Genomic DNA, 12,541 nt, shown 5'->3' with positions numbered 1-12,541 from the left:
GGACAATGTTTTACATAGGCTGCAAGTTAAGTCTTTCCCGACTGCAATGCATTAATGATTGCCAAGAGTTTCTAGCCGAAGCACTGGGAATACTACAAAGAACATACCTTTACAAAATATCTAAAGGGTGGAGAACCTATGGTTTCATGGACTCCTTTCCATTAAGTCAGAACACTCTTCAAAATGTAAGATTTGCTTTTCAAAATGTTATCCGATGTATCCCTTTCATACAACCGCCCAACGATCAAACAATCCATGCATCAAGACTGTTATATTGTTCTCTCTATAAATGAGCTGAAGGTGGAAGACAATCTGTAACAGGAGTTCACTGGAAGAAGCATTGTGGACAGAATGTACATGGTACATAAACACCCTGGAAAACATACAATTTGTCAGTTAAGTAAAGAAGGTTTAATATTCTTATCCAACCAGTGGATTTCGGAAAAATGCATAACAAGTGAATCTAAAACACTGACATGCAGGGAAAAGAAACAGCAGGTGCAACAGTGAAATGACAGGGCTGCCAACTCTGACTCATTCTCCGACATTGCTCAAAGGCATGCTCCTCCAATATTTTGGAATACACGCCACACAAATGGTCATGAGTCAGGATCCAGGAGTAAAAATATAATTTAAAAAAACAGCATACAAGTTAAAATATAAAACCAAGCCTTCGACTTGAGTAATTACATCACTTTTCTCATAAATGTAATAGCAATTATTATGCGATAATCACTTACTTCGGCCAAATCCTCCTCGTGTACCTCTACCACCAGTAAATCTACCTCGCCTTTCTCCAAAACTATCTTCAGAATGACCAAATCCCCTACCAGCACTTTGATCACCAGAATCGCCTGCAACACTTGCACCTCGGAAACCTTAAAAATTAAATACCAGTAAAAGATTAGACAATGGGCAACATTTACTGTAAAATGAAAACAGTAAAAAAAAAAAACAGGGATATGTTAGCCAGTGAAGTAGCTAAAAGATTAGGTAGTCCATTGAAGCGACTCTTCCATTCTTAATTTCTTTGTTCTCCATACCGTTCGGACATCACTTACTGCAAACCCTAAAAACAGACTTTTTGCACACAAATGTGAAAGCTGAGGCACATGCACGGTTTCGGCTCTGCCCACCACATAATTTTCAATTTGACAAAGTACTCCTGCGTTTGTCTAGGATGGGATTGGCAGAGCTAGTATTAGTGGGGACAGAGTGCAGAGGTCCCCGATTGGAATGGGAAAAATGTGGCAAACCAGTGTTAGTGAGCCAAAATCACACGCTTACCTGGAAAGCTAGTTCTACAGCATTAACATGGAGCGCCGAAAACTCAAATTCAAACAAAAAGAAGACTTAATTTAGAGCTCCACTCAGAACAGCCTACCTTCATTAGGACTTATCCTCTCTTAATCCCATATACCAGGCTTTCTTGGCAACCCCTCCATAGAATGTAGAGGAGCAGACGTATACGTCAGATCTAAATTGCCCCCTCACCTCCAACATACTGGATGAAGAACAAGATGATAATGCACGACACCAGGTATAATTCCAATACTGCATTGAGTGCATACCATCTCTCATACCCAGACAACCATGCGGAATGTACCCCTGACTGAAGTGGCAGATTTGCAGACCCCACTGAACATGCCAGAGCTATAAAGAAAATCTGGCTGGTACAAAGTGATGTTATAAGGAATAGATCTGATGACGTACTGAAAGGATATGAGAATACTTAAAGAATTAAGATTTAATTGAAGAAACAAGAGTAAGCAAATATAGGAGTGAGAAGAAACCATATATACAAAGATAAATAACTAGATGAGCAATAAATGTATATAAGCAGAAACGCAAGGTAGATGAGTGTGAGGCAGAACCCCGTGTAGTTCCCTTAGGGAGCACTAAACAAGGTTAGGACTACAGGTGAGAGCAATAAATCTTCTTTGGTATCAGTCTGTACCACAAAGATTTAGTTGGTAGCTGTGGCTGGGCAGTCAGACTGATCTCAAGAGGGAGATGAGCAGTATTCAGGGTTTACACAATAGGCCTACAGTACTATGGCACAAGGAAACACTGACCAAAGCTTTGTATTAAAAAGTAAATATATATATTTATTTTATACACTTCTAATAAAACACATGTATCACAGTCATCAAGCAAGTTAAATTAAGTCCAAATAAAAAGATACACACTCCCTATATGAATTGTAGACCAAGTGAACTGGAGTGAAAACTGAGCAAAAAGGCACAGTGACAAATCTACACAAGGGATCCTCTAACAATTCCTCACAAGGAGGGGAAAGCACATGTTATCTAGAAATAGGTTCTTATATACCCTGGTAACACTTCCCATCAGTTTGTGAACCAGTTCAGCAAGACAGTGCAACAGTAAAGACTAAATTTAAAATGAAAACTGAGCCAAATAGCATTTCACAATGATTAGAAAAGGGAAGGAAGGGGTGGTTGTAAGAAATAGGTGCACCAACGCAGTTCTCAGTGAGAATCAATCTAAAGAAGGCCGATATAACAAATGTGACCAGTCAGTAGGCTTGTGCCAGAGTCAGTGCCACGAGGAAAAGTGAGTAGGTTCAAACTGGTCTAGTAGCTGCAGTCATTTCTTTGTTTAACGGTTGAAAAGGAGAGTGCAGAAGGTGGAAAGACAATGTTAGACGATAGAGACGGCCAGCCCTGGAGGTAAGTAAAGGATTTAAAACACATTTAGCAGTACCCAACGAAACGGGAGGCTTGGCGGACCAATGTACCTTAAAAGCGGAAGAGGCTCCTGCAGTGGCAGTAGTTCGGGAGATCCAGCAGAGGAAGAGAGGCATTTGTCATGGAGGAAGGTTCGAGTTACAGCACTGCCCAGGGAGAAGCCGGCCGCGGTGATGCCAAAACGGAATAAAAAGGTACGCTCCTTTAAATTGCGTTCGTGGTGGACCAGTGTCTGGCTATCCAGTGGTCTAGTGCTTGGCACTGGCTATTCGACCAAGGCAGGTCCTGGAAGGCGATTGGCGAACTGGTTGGTCCCACCAGCTCAAGGGAAGAAGGCTCTTGCAGGTGAAGATCTTCTCTCGTTGTTGGAGAAAAGTGGTGAGGATCTGCAGCAGGGCTCCACCGGTGGCGTCGTCGTTGCAGGTCGGCTCAGCTTCTCCCTCTTCGGATTCTTTGGTCTTGTGGCGACTTCTGAAGTTCCAGTCCCCAAAGCCCTGCTTTTATGCAGAAAACCCCCATTCAACAGTCCTAGCTGTCACTCAAACATGCTAAGTAGTGAGCCGGGCAGCTCACCACGGGCCAATCACACAAGAGTGCGACTTGAGTTGCCGAGGCAACTCAGTCCAGAGTGCCTAAACCCCCCTCCCACACATCCTGTAGACCCAGACAGAGTGGCACCACTTTTGGAGGCTTCTGTGGAGAAGCCCGCCAAAAAATTGAACAAAGGGCTCTACTTGGGTTGGAGTTATCGAGGCAAACACAAACGTCATTTTAAAACCGAGTCCTGGCAAAAAGACCCAACCGGGGAATAGCAGGAGTAAAAAATAAACCCTAGAAATCCAGCAAAGCTGCTGGGGGACTCTATAGGTAAGGGAAATTAGCCTTTTAAGCGAATTCTCCCTAACAAACCTTGAATATTAATTATATAACGACTGTTTTAACCAATACAGTGTGCGGACATTCCTTTGTGGGTGCTTGGGGACTACACTGTACTTAAGAACCAGCCTGCATCACCTCCTGAGAAGCTAGGCCTTGATTGCTTGTCCATTGCTACCTTATTGAGAATCTTGGCAGGGGTCCTCTGTGCCTCTCCTCAACCAAATAGAGAGCGGAAGTAAAGACCCCCCCCCCCCTTTCCAGGCCCCCACACACACACACATCAGGTGCAAAACCAGACTTCTGCAGCCAAGCAAACCTACGCATCACGGTGCTAGTCGCCATGGACCTGTGGATGCTATCTGCAGAATCCAATCCAGACTGAAGGGACTCACACTTGGCTTCCTTACTGTCCTTAATAGCTGAGAAGCCGTCCTTTTCATCCACTTCGGGAATATGCTCTGCCGCCATAGAAATATATTCCCACAGAGTACGAAAATTTAGCAAATGCAGAAGTGGAGTTGGCAGATTTTAATGCCATGTTCCCTGCAGAAAACACCTTTCTTGCCCATCCATCTAAAGGCTTATCATCCCTATCAGGAAGGATAGTGGGGTACAATGCCTGTTTAGAGGTAGAGGTAGCTGCCTGGACCACCAGCCTCTCAGGAATGGGGTGTTTTGACAAGTAACCGGGGTCGCTACTGGAGGGGTGGTATTTCTTCATGAGATTTTTGTCACCTGCCAAACTAGTTTCCAGCGTCTCCCAATTCCTGGCCATCCTTTTTTGCAGTGCCACATGGAAAGTTAAGACTGGATGAGCACCTTTTTCTTCTGAGATTCAGTAGGCACTGGTGGCTGAGTTGGCAAATTTGACGCAGCTGGCGTAGACTATGTTGGCGTCTATTTCGACCCTGGCGTTGATGGCATCGATGTACTTAATAGGGGTTGAGGACGCGATGGGCACCAACAGCGTTGAGGGCGTTGATCTTTATGCCCCCCCCCGTCTGGACCGATCCCACACTGGGGAGACCTGCTGGCAAAACTCCAAACAGATCAATCTGGGGATTGCCCCATCGTCGGAATAGGAGATCTACTTGATCTTGCCGAAGCTCCCATTTGTGGCAAGAGCGCAGCCGAGTGTGTCGGCGACAGTGTTCTTCACTCCTGCCAGGTGAAAGGGTACCAGGAAAATCCCTTGGGCCACGGCCCATTGCCACAGATCCTGCGCTTCCTTGGAGAGCCGGGGTTCTGGTGCCCCCTGCTTCCGGATGTAGAACTTGGTCGGTGAAGACCCGTACCACCTTGCCCCGAGGCCCCAGAACACGCCCCGGAGCTCCAGGACGTTGATGTGCAGCGACCTCTCCTGCGGGAGCCAAAGGCCTCTTGCGTGGAAAACTCCAGTGTGTGCCCCATCCCTCCAGGGAGGTGTCCGTCGTCACTGTTTCCTGATGCGCTGGGGTCTGGAAGTCCAAGACCGCCACAAGATGCGCGCGGGTGCCCCACCATCAGACCGCTTGATGCAAAGTCATTGAGGGCGAGCTTCCTGCCACTTGTATTCAACGGGCGTTGAGGAACTCCTGCAGCAGCCGCATCCGCAACCTGCACAACCACACGAGGTAGATGCATGATGACATAATGCCGAGCAGGGACTTGATGGACCTCACCCTGGCAACTTCCATGGTCAACAGACTTTGTACCTTGCCCAGGATGGCTTTTATCCTCTCCTAAAACGGTGAAGGCAGCCGCGCCACCGTGTTGAGCCTGGCTCCCAGGAACAGAGCGTCCTACAATGGCACCAAGCAGGACTTTGCATAGTTTATCGAGAACCCCACTTCCTTGAGCAGGCAGACGGTCCTCGCTGTGTGATCGACGGCGAATTCCCTAGACTTTGTTTGGATGAGGCAATCGTCCAGATAGGGGTAGAGGTGGATCCCCTGCAGGTACCGCCGCGCCACCACCGGTGCCAGGACTTGGTGAAGACCCTTGGTGCTGACTTCAAACCGAAGGGCAGTGCTTTGAACTGAAAGTGTCGCCCTTGGACCACGAAGCGCAAACATTTTCGATGTGGAAGCTCTATCGTGCCCTTTTCCCGCATCGCTCATACCTCCAGAATTAGCTGTGGAAGGTGCTTTTCTTTCCTGGCCACCGGTGGAAAGTGGGGACACTTCCTTTGGAACTCCAGAATGTGTCCGTGGGCCAGGGCATCCAGCACCCAACGGTCTGAGATGGATTTCCACAAGCTGAAGTTCGCCAGCCGGCCTCCCACAGGGGTGCTCGGGTGGGGGCCCGATGTTACCGCCGGTTTAGTCCTGCTTCGCTGAGGCCTTGCCACCTTGGGTCCCTTGGCGGTAACGACAATGTTCACCGGCCTTGCTACGGCCTCTACAGGCTTCCTGTGATGAAGAATGGGCCGCCTGATGGCATGACGAACAGCTGCTGCCGAAACCTTTGGAGGCACCTTGAGACTTGCCTCCGGAGGTCCGATAGGACAGCCGTCGCTGATGGTGCGTGCCCAAGGCACGGGCCATCTCGGTGTCCTTCTTGATGGCCTGCAGCGACTCGTCCACTGCCTTGCCGAACAAATTGTTCCTGTCGAAGGGCATGTCCAGTACCCTGGTCTGTACATCCTGACTGAAGTCAGTGGCCCTGAGCCAACCACGCCAGCGGCAAACACTGTTGCCCATCTGGCGAAAACCAGTGTCTGCGATGTTGGTGGCTACCGTGATGGAGTGGTCCAAAGCTACCTCGCCCTCTTGCAGGATTTCAAGGGCTTCCACCCTCTTGTCATCTGGAAGGAAGTCCAGGAGGGGGGCAATTTTAAACCACAGCTCCCTATCATAGCGGGTCACGATATCGAGAGCGTTGGCCGCCTTAATGGTCGTCGAGCAGACGAGATGACCTGATGTCCCATGGCATCCAGCTTCTTCCCCTCGCTGTCCGGCGGTCACGTGAAAGTCGATGCAGTCGCCCCTGCTGATTTCTTGTTGGCCGCCGCAGAGACTACCGAGTCAGGGGACAGCTGCGCCCTGAGGCACATAGGAGCAGAGTATGGGACCCAGTACTACTTCTCGTACCGGTCTCTTCATAGGGGCCGTTGACAGTTCTTCAGAAGGGACAATCCTTCGCCCCAGATGTCGTCCAACAGCAGGACTGAGTACCGTGTTCCTCTTGGCCTCTCCTAGTTGATAAAGGAATCTTCTGCTCTTCGGGGCATAGCTGGAAAAGCTCCGAGGCCCTAGCGATCATGGCGTGAAACAAGCCAATTTCGTCGGGAAGGAAAGCCCGGGGAGGGGGCGATGGGCGATCTGTTCCGTCGTCGCCACCGTCGTCGTCGTCCATCCCAGTCGCAGTCTCCATCTCATCCCTCGGCAGAGGGGATGGAGGTAAAGGATGGAAGGGTGGAGGCTGATTGACTCGCCTCCACTTGGCTGGAGTACTCCCGACAGTCCAGGCGCTGCTGGATCGTCCACTGGAGGCAAGGGCATCCTTGTCCTTCGCTCTGTGCACAGGGTCTGCAGTGCTAGCAAGATGTCTTCCGACCTGTCCATCGGTGGTGGCATCTGTTGCGACGGGAGCGTCGGCAGGGGCGTGGTGTCCTCCGGTTCCTCATTGACCTGCCGTTCTTCGTCGGCTCCACCTTCGCTCTTAACGTCCGCCTGGTCGGGATCCTTCCCAAGGCCCTGACCTCGACGAACTTCTTGTCAAGGACTGACTTGAGGACCGCCAGCTCGTCCTCGGAGGAGATAATAGAGTCCACTCGGACTACCGTGCCCCTCCCTCCTTGGGGCTTCACAGGTGTCTTTTCGATGGGCTGGAAAGAAGATTCCCCCCGGGATGGCAGGGAAACTCTAGACTTGGTGATCGTCTCCACTGGGGCCGCCTATGTGGGCTTCGCCAGAGACGCTGCCACTCCCTCATTCGAAGCCTTAGCCATGTGAATCTGTGCCTTCACGACCTTCGGCGTGTCTGAGGCCTTCATCGTGGGGGGAGGGCCATCACCTTGCTCCCCCTTGGCTTTCTCCATTGGGGTAAACCGGGGCTTCTCGAAGTTTATCCGGGTTTTCAGACTTCCTTTTCGTCGAGCCGGCGCATTGGCTCGTGGTTGACTGCATCGGCGATGCTGCACGCAGCCTGGCAGCCGAGGAGCTCGTACCAAAGGCACTCCCGGTGCCCGCAAACTCGCAGTTCTTTGCCTTCTGTTGGGCCCCCGTTGCCGGAGCGCCCTTAAAGGTCTTAGAAGACCTCTCGGACTTCTTAGGATCACCTGCCGCCAGGCTCTTCACCTCCAGCCAGTCAGTGAGCCGTTTGTGACAGTCCTTCATGGTACGGACGGACATGTCCTTGCAGAAGGAACAAGTTACTTACCTGTAACTGTTGTTCTCCAGCATGGGTCTGGCATGGATTCACATGCTCATGAATATTCCCCGTCAGGCTGGGAATCCTCAGTAAAGAAAAATCAGTATCAGTTTCGTTTCTGATCTGTCTTTCGTAGTAGTAACCAATCACTGATCTGTGTCATACTGACCACAGCCAATGACTGCCCTCTCCCTAAGCCCCGCCTCTGGCAGCCAGCCTCAGATTTGGTAGCACGTACAGTGGCAGTATGACCAAGTGAAGAGCCGCAGAGGGGTAGGCGGGAGGGTGCGCATGTGAATCCATGCCAGACCCATGCTGGAGAACAACAGTTACAGGTAAGTAACTGGTTCCTTCTCCAGCATGTGGTCTGGCATGGATTCACATGCTCATGAATAATGAATACATAGCAGTACACACATGCACAACCACGGGAGGTGGCAAAAAAAGGCTCAACATTAAGCAATACAACAACTCAACATTAAGCGACTCTTACCTCCTCACCAGGCTCACCTTAAGCGAACAGGTTGCGCAGCACTGCTTGGCCGACCCTGGACTCCTCCCTGGAGTCCCGATCGACGCAGTAGAATCTCGTGAAGGTGTGAGTCGACCTCCACGTAGCAGCCCTGCAGATGTCAAGCAGGGGTACACCAGACAGGAACGCCGTAGTGGCAGCGATCGCTCTGGTCGAGTGGGCTCTCGGACGGCCTGGCAGCAGTCGGTTAGCCAACCGGAGGCAGTGCATGATGCAGCCGGAGAGCCAACTGGAAATAGAAGACTTCAAGAGAGCCTTCCCTTGATTCACAGGTCCAAAGTACACAAAAAGCTGTGATGTCCTCTGAAAACTCTTTGTGCGGTCCACGTAGAACTTCAGCGCTCTAGCCACATCCAGCGAGTGCAAAGTCCTCTCGGCCGGCGACGAAGGAGACGGGAAGAAAACAGGTAACACCAGGGGCTCGTTAAGATGGAAGTCCGACGGCACCTTGGGCGTAAAGGAGGGGTGCGTCCTAAGCACCACCCTCGAGGCATAGAAAGTCAAGTACGGTGCTTTGCAGGATAGGGCCTGGATCTCTCCCACCCGTCGTCCAGAGGTAATGGCCACCAGGAATGCAGTCTTCCACGACACAAACTTCATCGGTGCGGAGTGCATCGGCTCGAATGGGGGCCCCATGAGCCTGGTCAGCACCACGTTAAGTTCCCACGCCGGGGCCTTCACCGGCGGGAACGACCGGAACAGTACTTTCATAAACTCTTTCACCAGTCGATGGAACCACAGGGACGTCCGTCCTGTGGTTCTTGTATATCTGGAGATCGCCGCCAGATGAATCTTAATGGAGGCATGGGCTAGCCCAGCCTTTGCCAGCGATGGCAGGTACGGCAGCACTTGAGGGGCCGTAATACGTAGGGGGTTGATCTTCTGTGCTCGGCACCAGATAGAGAACCTCTTCCACTTGTGACCGTAGCATTTGAGAGTCGAGGACGCCCTGGCCATTGCAAGAACCTCTCTGCAGCCGGCCGGTATATCGTAGCCTCCAAACTCTAGCGCTGCAGGAGCCAAGCCTGCAGGTTTAGCAACGCCGGGTTGTGGTGGAAGATGGCACCTCCTTCTCTGGAGAGGAGATCCGCTTCCGCCGACAGCTTGATGGATGGGGACGTTGACAAGTCCAGAAGGTCCGGGAACCAGATCTGCCTCGGCCACGCCGGTGCAACGAGGATCATCCTGCACTGGGACCTCTTGAGCTGGTTGATTAGTCGAAGCAGCAACGGCAACGGAGGGAACGCATACAGGTATAGGCCGTCCCAGGGGAACGAGAACGCATCGCCCATGCTCCTCGGCTGGGGAAACCTGCTGGCAAACCTCTTGCACTTCGAGTTCGTCGCTGTTGCGAACAGGTCGATTTGGCCCATCGTCGGAAGAGTTGATCCACCTGATCCTGGCGCAGCTCCCACTCGTGACACGCGCGCAGCTCCCTGCTGAGCGAGTCGGCGATGGTGTTTCTTTCTCCTGCCAGGTGGAAGGGGACCAGGAACATCCCCTGGGCGACCGCCCAGTACTACAGATCCTGTGCCTCCTTGGATAGGGCTGGGGATCTGGTGCCTCCTCGCTTCCGTATGTAAAACATTGTCGTGGTGTTGTCTGTGAAGATCCGCACCACCTTGCCCTTGAGCGACGGAGGAACAATTTGAGGGCCCAGAACACGGCTCAGAGTTCCAGGATGTTGATGTGCAGGAGCTTCTCCTCCGGGAGCCAGAGGCCTCTCGCGTGGAGATCTCCGGTGTGGGCGCCCCAACCTTCCAGGGAAGCGTCCGTAGTCACCGTCTCCTGGTACGCCGGCACCTGAAAGTCCGTGCCCGCCGTGAGGTGTGCTCGAACACCCCACCACTGAATCGCTCGCCGGAACACCCCGTTGAGGGGAACCCTGTCTTCGAAGGTGCCCGTCGCCTGCATCCAACGGGCGTCGAGAAATTCTTGAAGAGGGCGCACCCGTGGTCTGCAGAGGCGCACCAGGTAGATGCAAGAGGACATCATCCCCAGGAGGGACTTGATGGACCTCACCCTGGCCATGTCCATGGCTAGCAGTCGCTGCACTTTGCCCAGAATGGTCTTCGTCCGTTCTTCCGACGGTGCCGCCAGCCGCCTCACTGTATCGAGCTTCGCTCCCAGAAACAGGGCCACTTGCGACGGCACCAGGTGGGACTTTGGGTAATTTATGGCGAATCCCAGGTCTGCGAGTAGCTGGACGGTCTGCGCAGTGTGTTCGACGGCGTGTTCCTCGTCCTTGAGCGGATGAGCCAGTCGTCCAGGTAGGGGTAGACGTGAATCCCCTGCAGGCGCAGCCACGCCGCCACAGGTGCTAAGACCCTGGGGGCCGACTTCAATCCGAATGGCAGTGCTCTGAATTGGAAGTGGCGTCCCTGGACGACGAACCTGAGGAACTTTCGGTGACTTTTGAGGATGGGAACGTGGAAGTAAGCATCCTCCAGGTCCAGTGACGATAGAAAGTCACCTTCCTCCAGCTGTCCCAGCACGTCCTGGAGGGTGACCATCCTGAACTTTTGTGACCTGATGTATTTGTTCGAACGACGAAGGTCCAGGATGGGGCGCCAGCCGCCCGTCTTCTTCCTGACAAGGAAGTACCTTGAGTACACCCCGGATCCCCGGAGCCTCTTCCGGACGAGCTCGATGGCGCCTTTTCTGAGCATCGCCCGTACTTCCAACAGCATTTGCGGGACGTGATTTGCCTTCCTGGCCACAGGTGGAACGTGAGGGCGCTTCTTCAGGAATTCGATAGAGTGTCCCCTCGCCAGGGTATCCAGCACCCAACGGTCGGTGGAGATAGACTCCCACACCCCGAAGAACTTCGTCAGCCGGCCTCCCACCGGGGTGCTTCGGTGGGGGCCCGACGCCACAGCCGGTTCAGTCCTGCTTGGAGTCCGTCTTTATGGCTTGGAGGGATCCGTCCACCGCCCTCCCGAACAAGTTGCTGCCGTCGAACGGCATGTCCAACACCCTGGTCTGGACGTCCTGACGGAAGTCGGTCGCCCGGAGCCAACCCCGTCGTCGTAGGCAAACTCCGTTGCCCAGCTGGCTGAACCCTGTATCGGCAATATCGGTTGCCACCGTTATGGCGTGGTCCGACGGCACCTCGCCTTCTTGAAGTATCTCCAGGGCCTCGGACCTCTTGTCGTCCGGCAGGAAGTCCAATATGGGGGCCAGCTTAAACCAGAGCTCCCTGTCGTAACGGGCCACGATCGCCAGGGCGTTGGCCGCTTTGATCGTCATCGCCGCCGACGAAATGACCCGTCGCCCCATGGCGTCCAACTTCTTTCCCTCGCCGAATGGCGGGGAATTGGACGTTGAGGCTCCTGACCCCGCCGCTTTCTTCTTCCCCGCCGCCGAGACGACCGAGTCTGGCGTTGGCTGGGCCCTGAGGCACAGGGGAGCGGGCTCGGGGACCTGGTACTTCTCGTACCGGTCCCGTTTGGCTGCTGCCCTGGAAGGGTTCTTGAGCACCGACAGGCCCTCCTCCCAGATGTCATCGATTAGGGGCACCGCAATGAAAGTCTTCCTCTTGGCCTCCCGGCGCTGATAGAGGAAACCTTCCTTTTTCTGCTCCTCCGGGCAGAGCTGGAACAATTCGGACGCCCTGGCGATCATGGCGTGGAACGAACCAATCTTGCCGGGCGGAGAGGCCCGTGCGACGGGTGACCCGTTCCGTTGTCGTCGCCGTCAGAGCCCGTCGTCGAGCCCACCGCACCGTTATCTCCTGACTCGTGGGAGGATGAGGAGGGGACTGCAGGCCTTACGGGGGCAAGCGGAGGAGAGGGTTGGGTCCTTCGTAGCTTGTTCTGAGGACTTCCCGACGGGCCAGGTTGCGGGTCCTCGTCCTTATCTCAGAGCATAAGGACTGGATCGCAAACAAAATGGCCGCCGAGCTATCCTGAGGCCTAGGTTCCGGCTGCGCCGGAAGGGAAGGCTGCTCTTCCTCGCCATCGTCGTCATCCTCGGTTATCTCCCAAGGATCTTCCTTGCGGGATCGAACCCTCTCGAATTGGACTTCGAGATTCCTCGCGACATCGGTCAGTTCCCCCTCCGAGGCTGT

The 12,541-nt window shown here is 53.2% G+C and overlaps 1 protein-coding gene across 3 annotated transcripts in view; it reads right to left on the bottom strand.

The window, feature by feature from the left end:
• Positions 1-12,541, bottom strand: part of DDX4 (DEAD-box helicase 4) — a 1,871,246-nt gene that overhangs the window by 1,066,800 nt on the left and 791,905 nt on the right. For all 3 annotated transcript variants that reach the window (XM_069627287.1, XM_069627289.1, XM_069627288.1), the window contains exon 8: positions 741-878. In XM_069627287.1, coding sequence (XP_069483388.1) covers positions 741-878 — 138 coding nt within the window. The remainder of the gene's footprint in view (positions 1-740; positions 879-12,541) is intronic.

This window comes from Ambystoma mexicanum, chromosome 6p, assembly GCF_040938575.1.
Source record: "Ambystoma mexicanum isolate Mex_15411 chromosome 6p, UKY_AmexF1_1, whole genome shotgun sequence".
In the NCBI taxonomy this organism is placed as follows: Eukaryota; Metazoa; Chordata; class Amphibia; order Caudata; family Ambystomatidae; genus Ambystoma; species Ambystoma mexicanum.
Note: the sequence above shows the minus strand (reverse complement) of the source record. Positions and strands in the feature narration are given on the sequence as shown.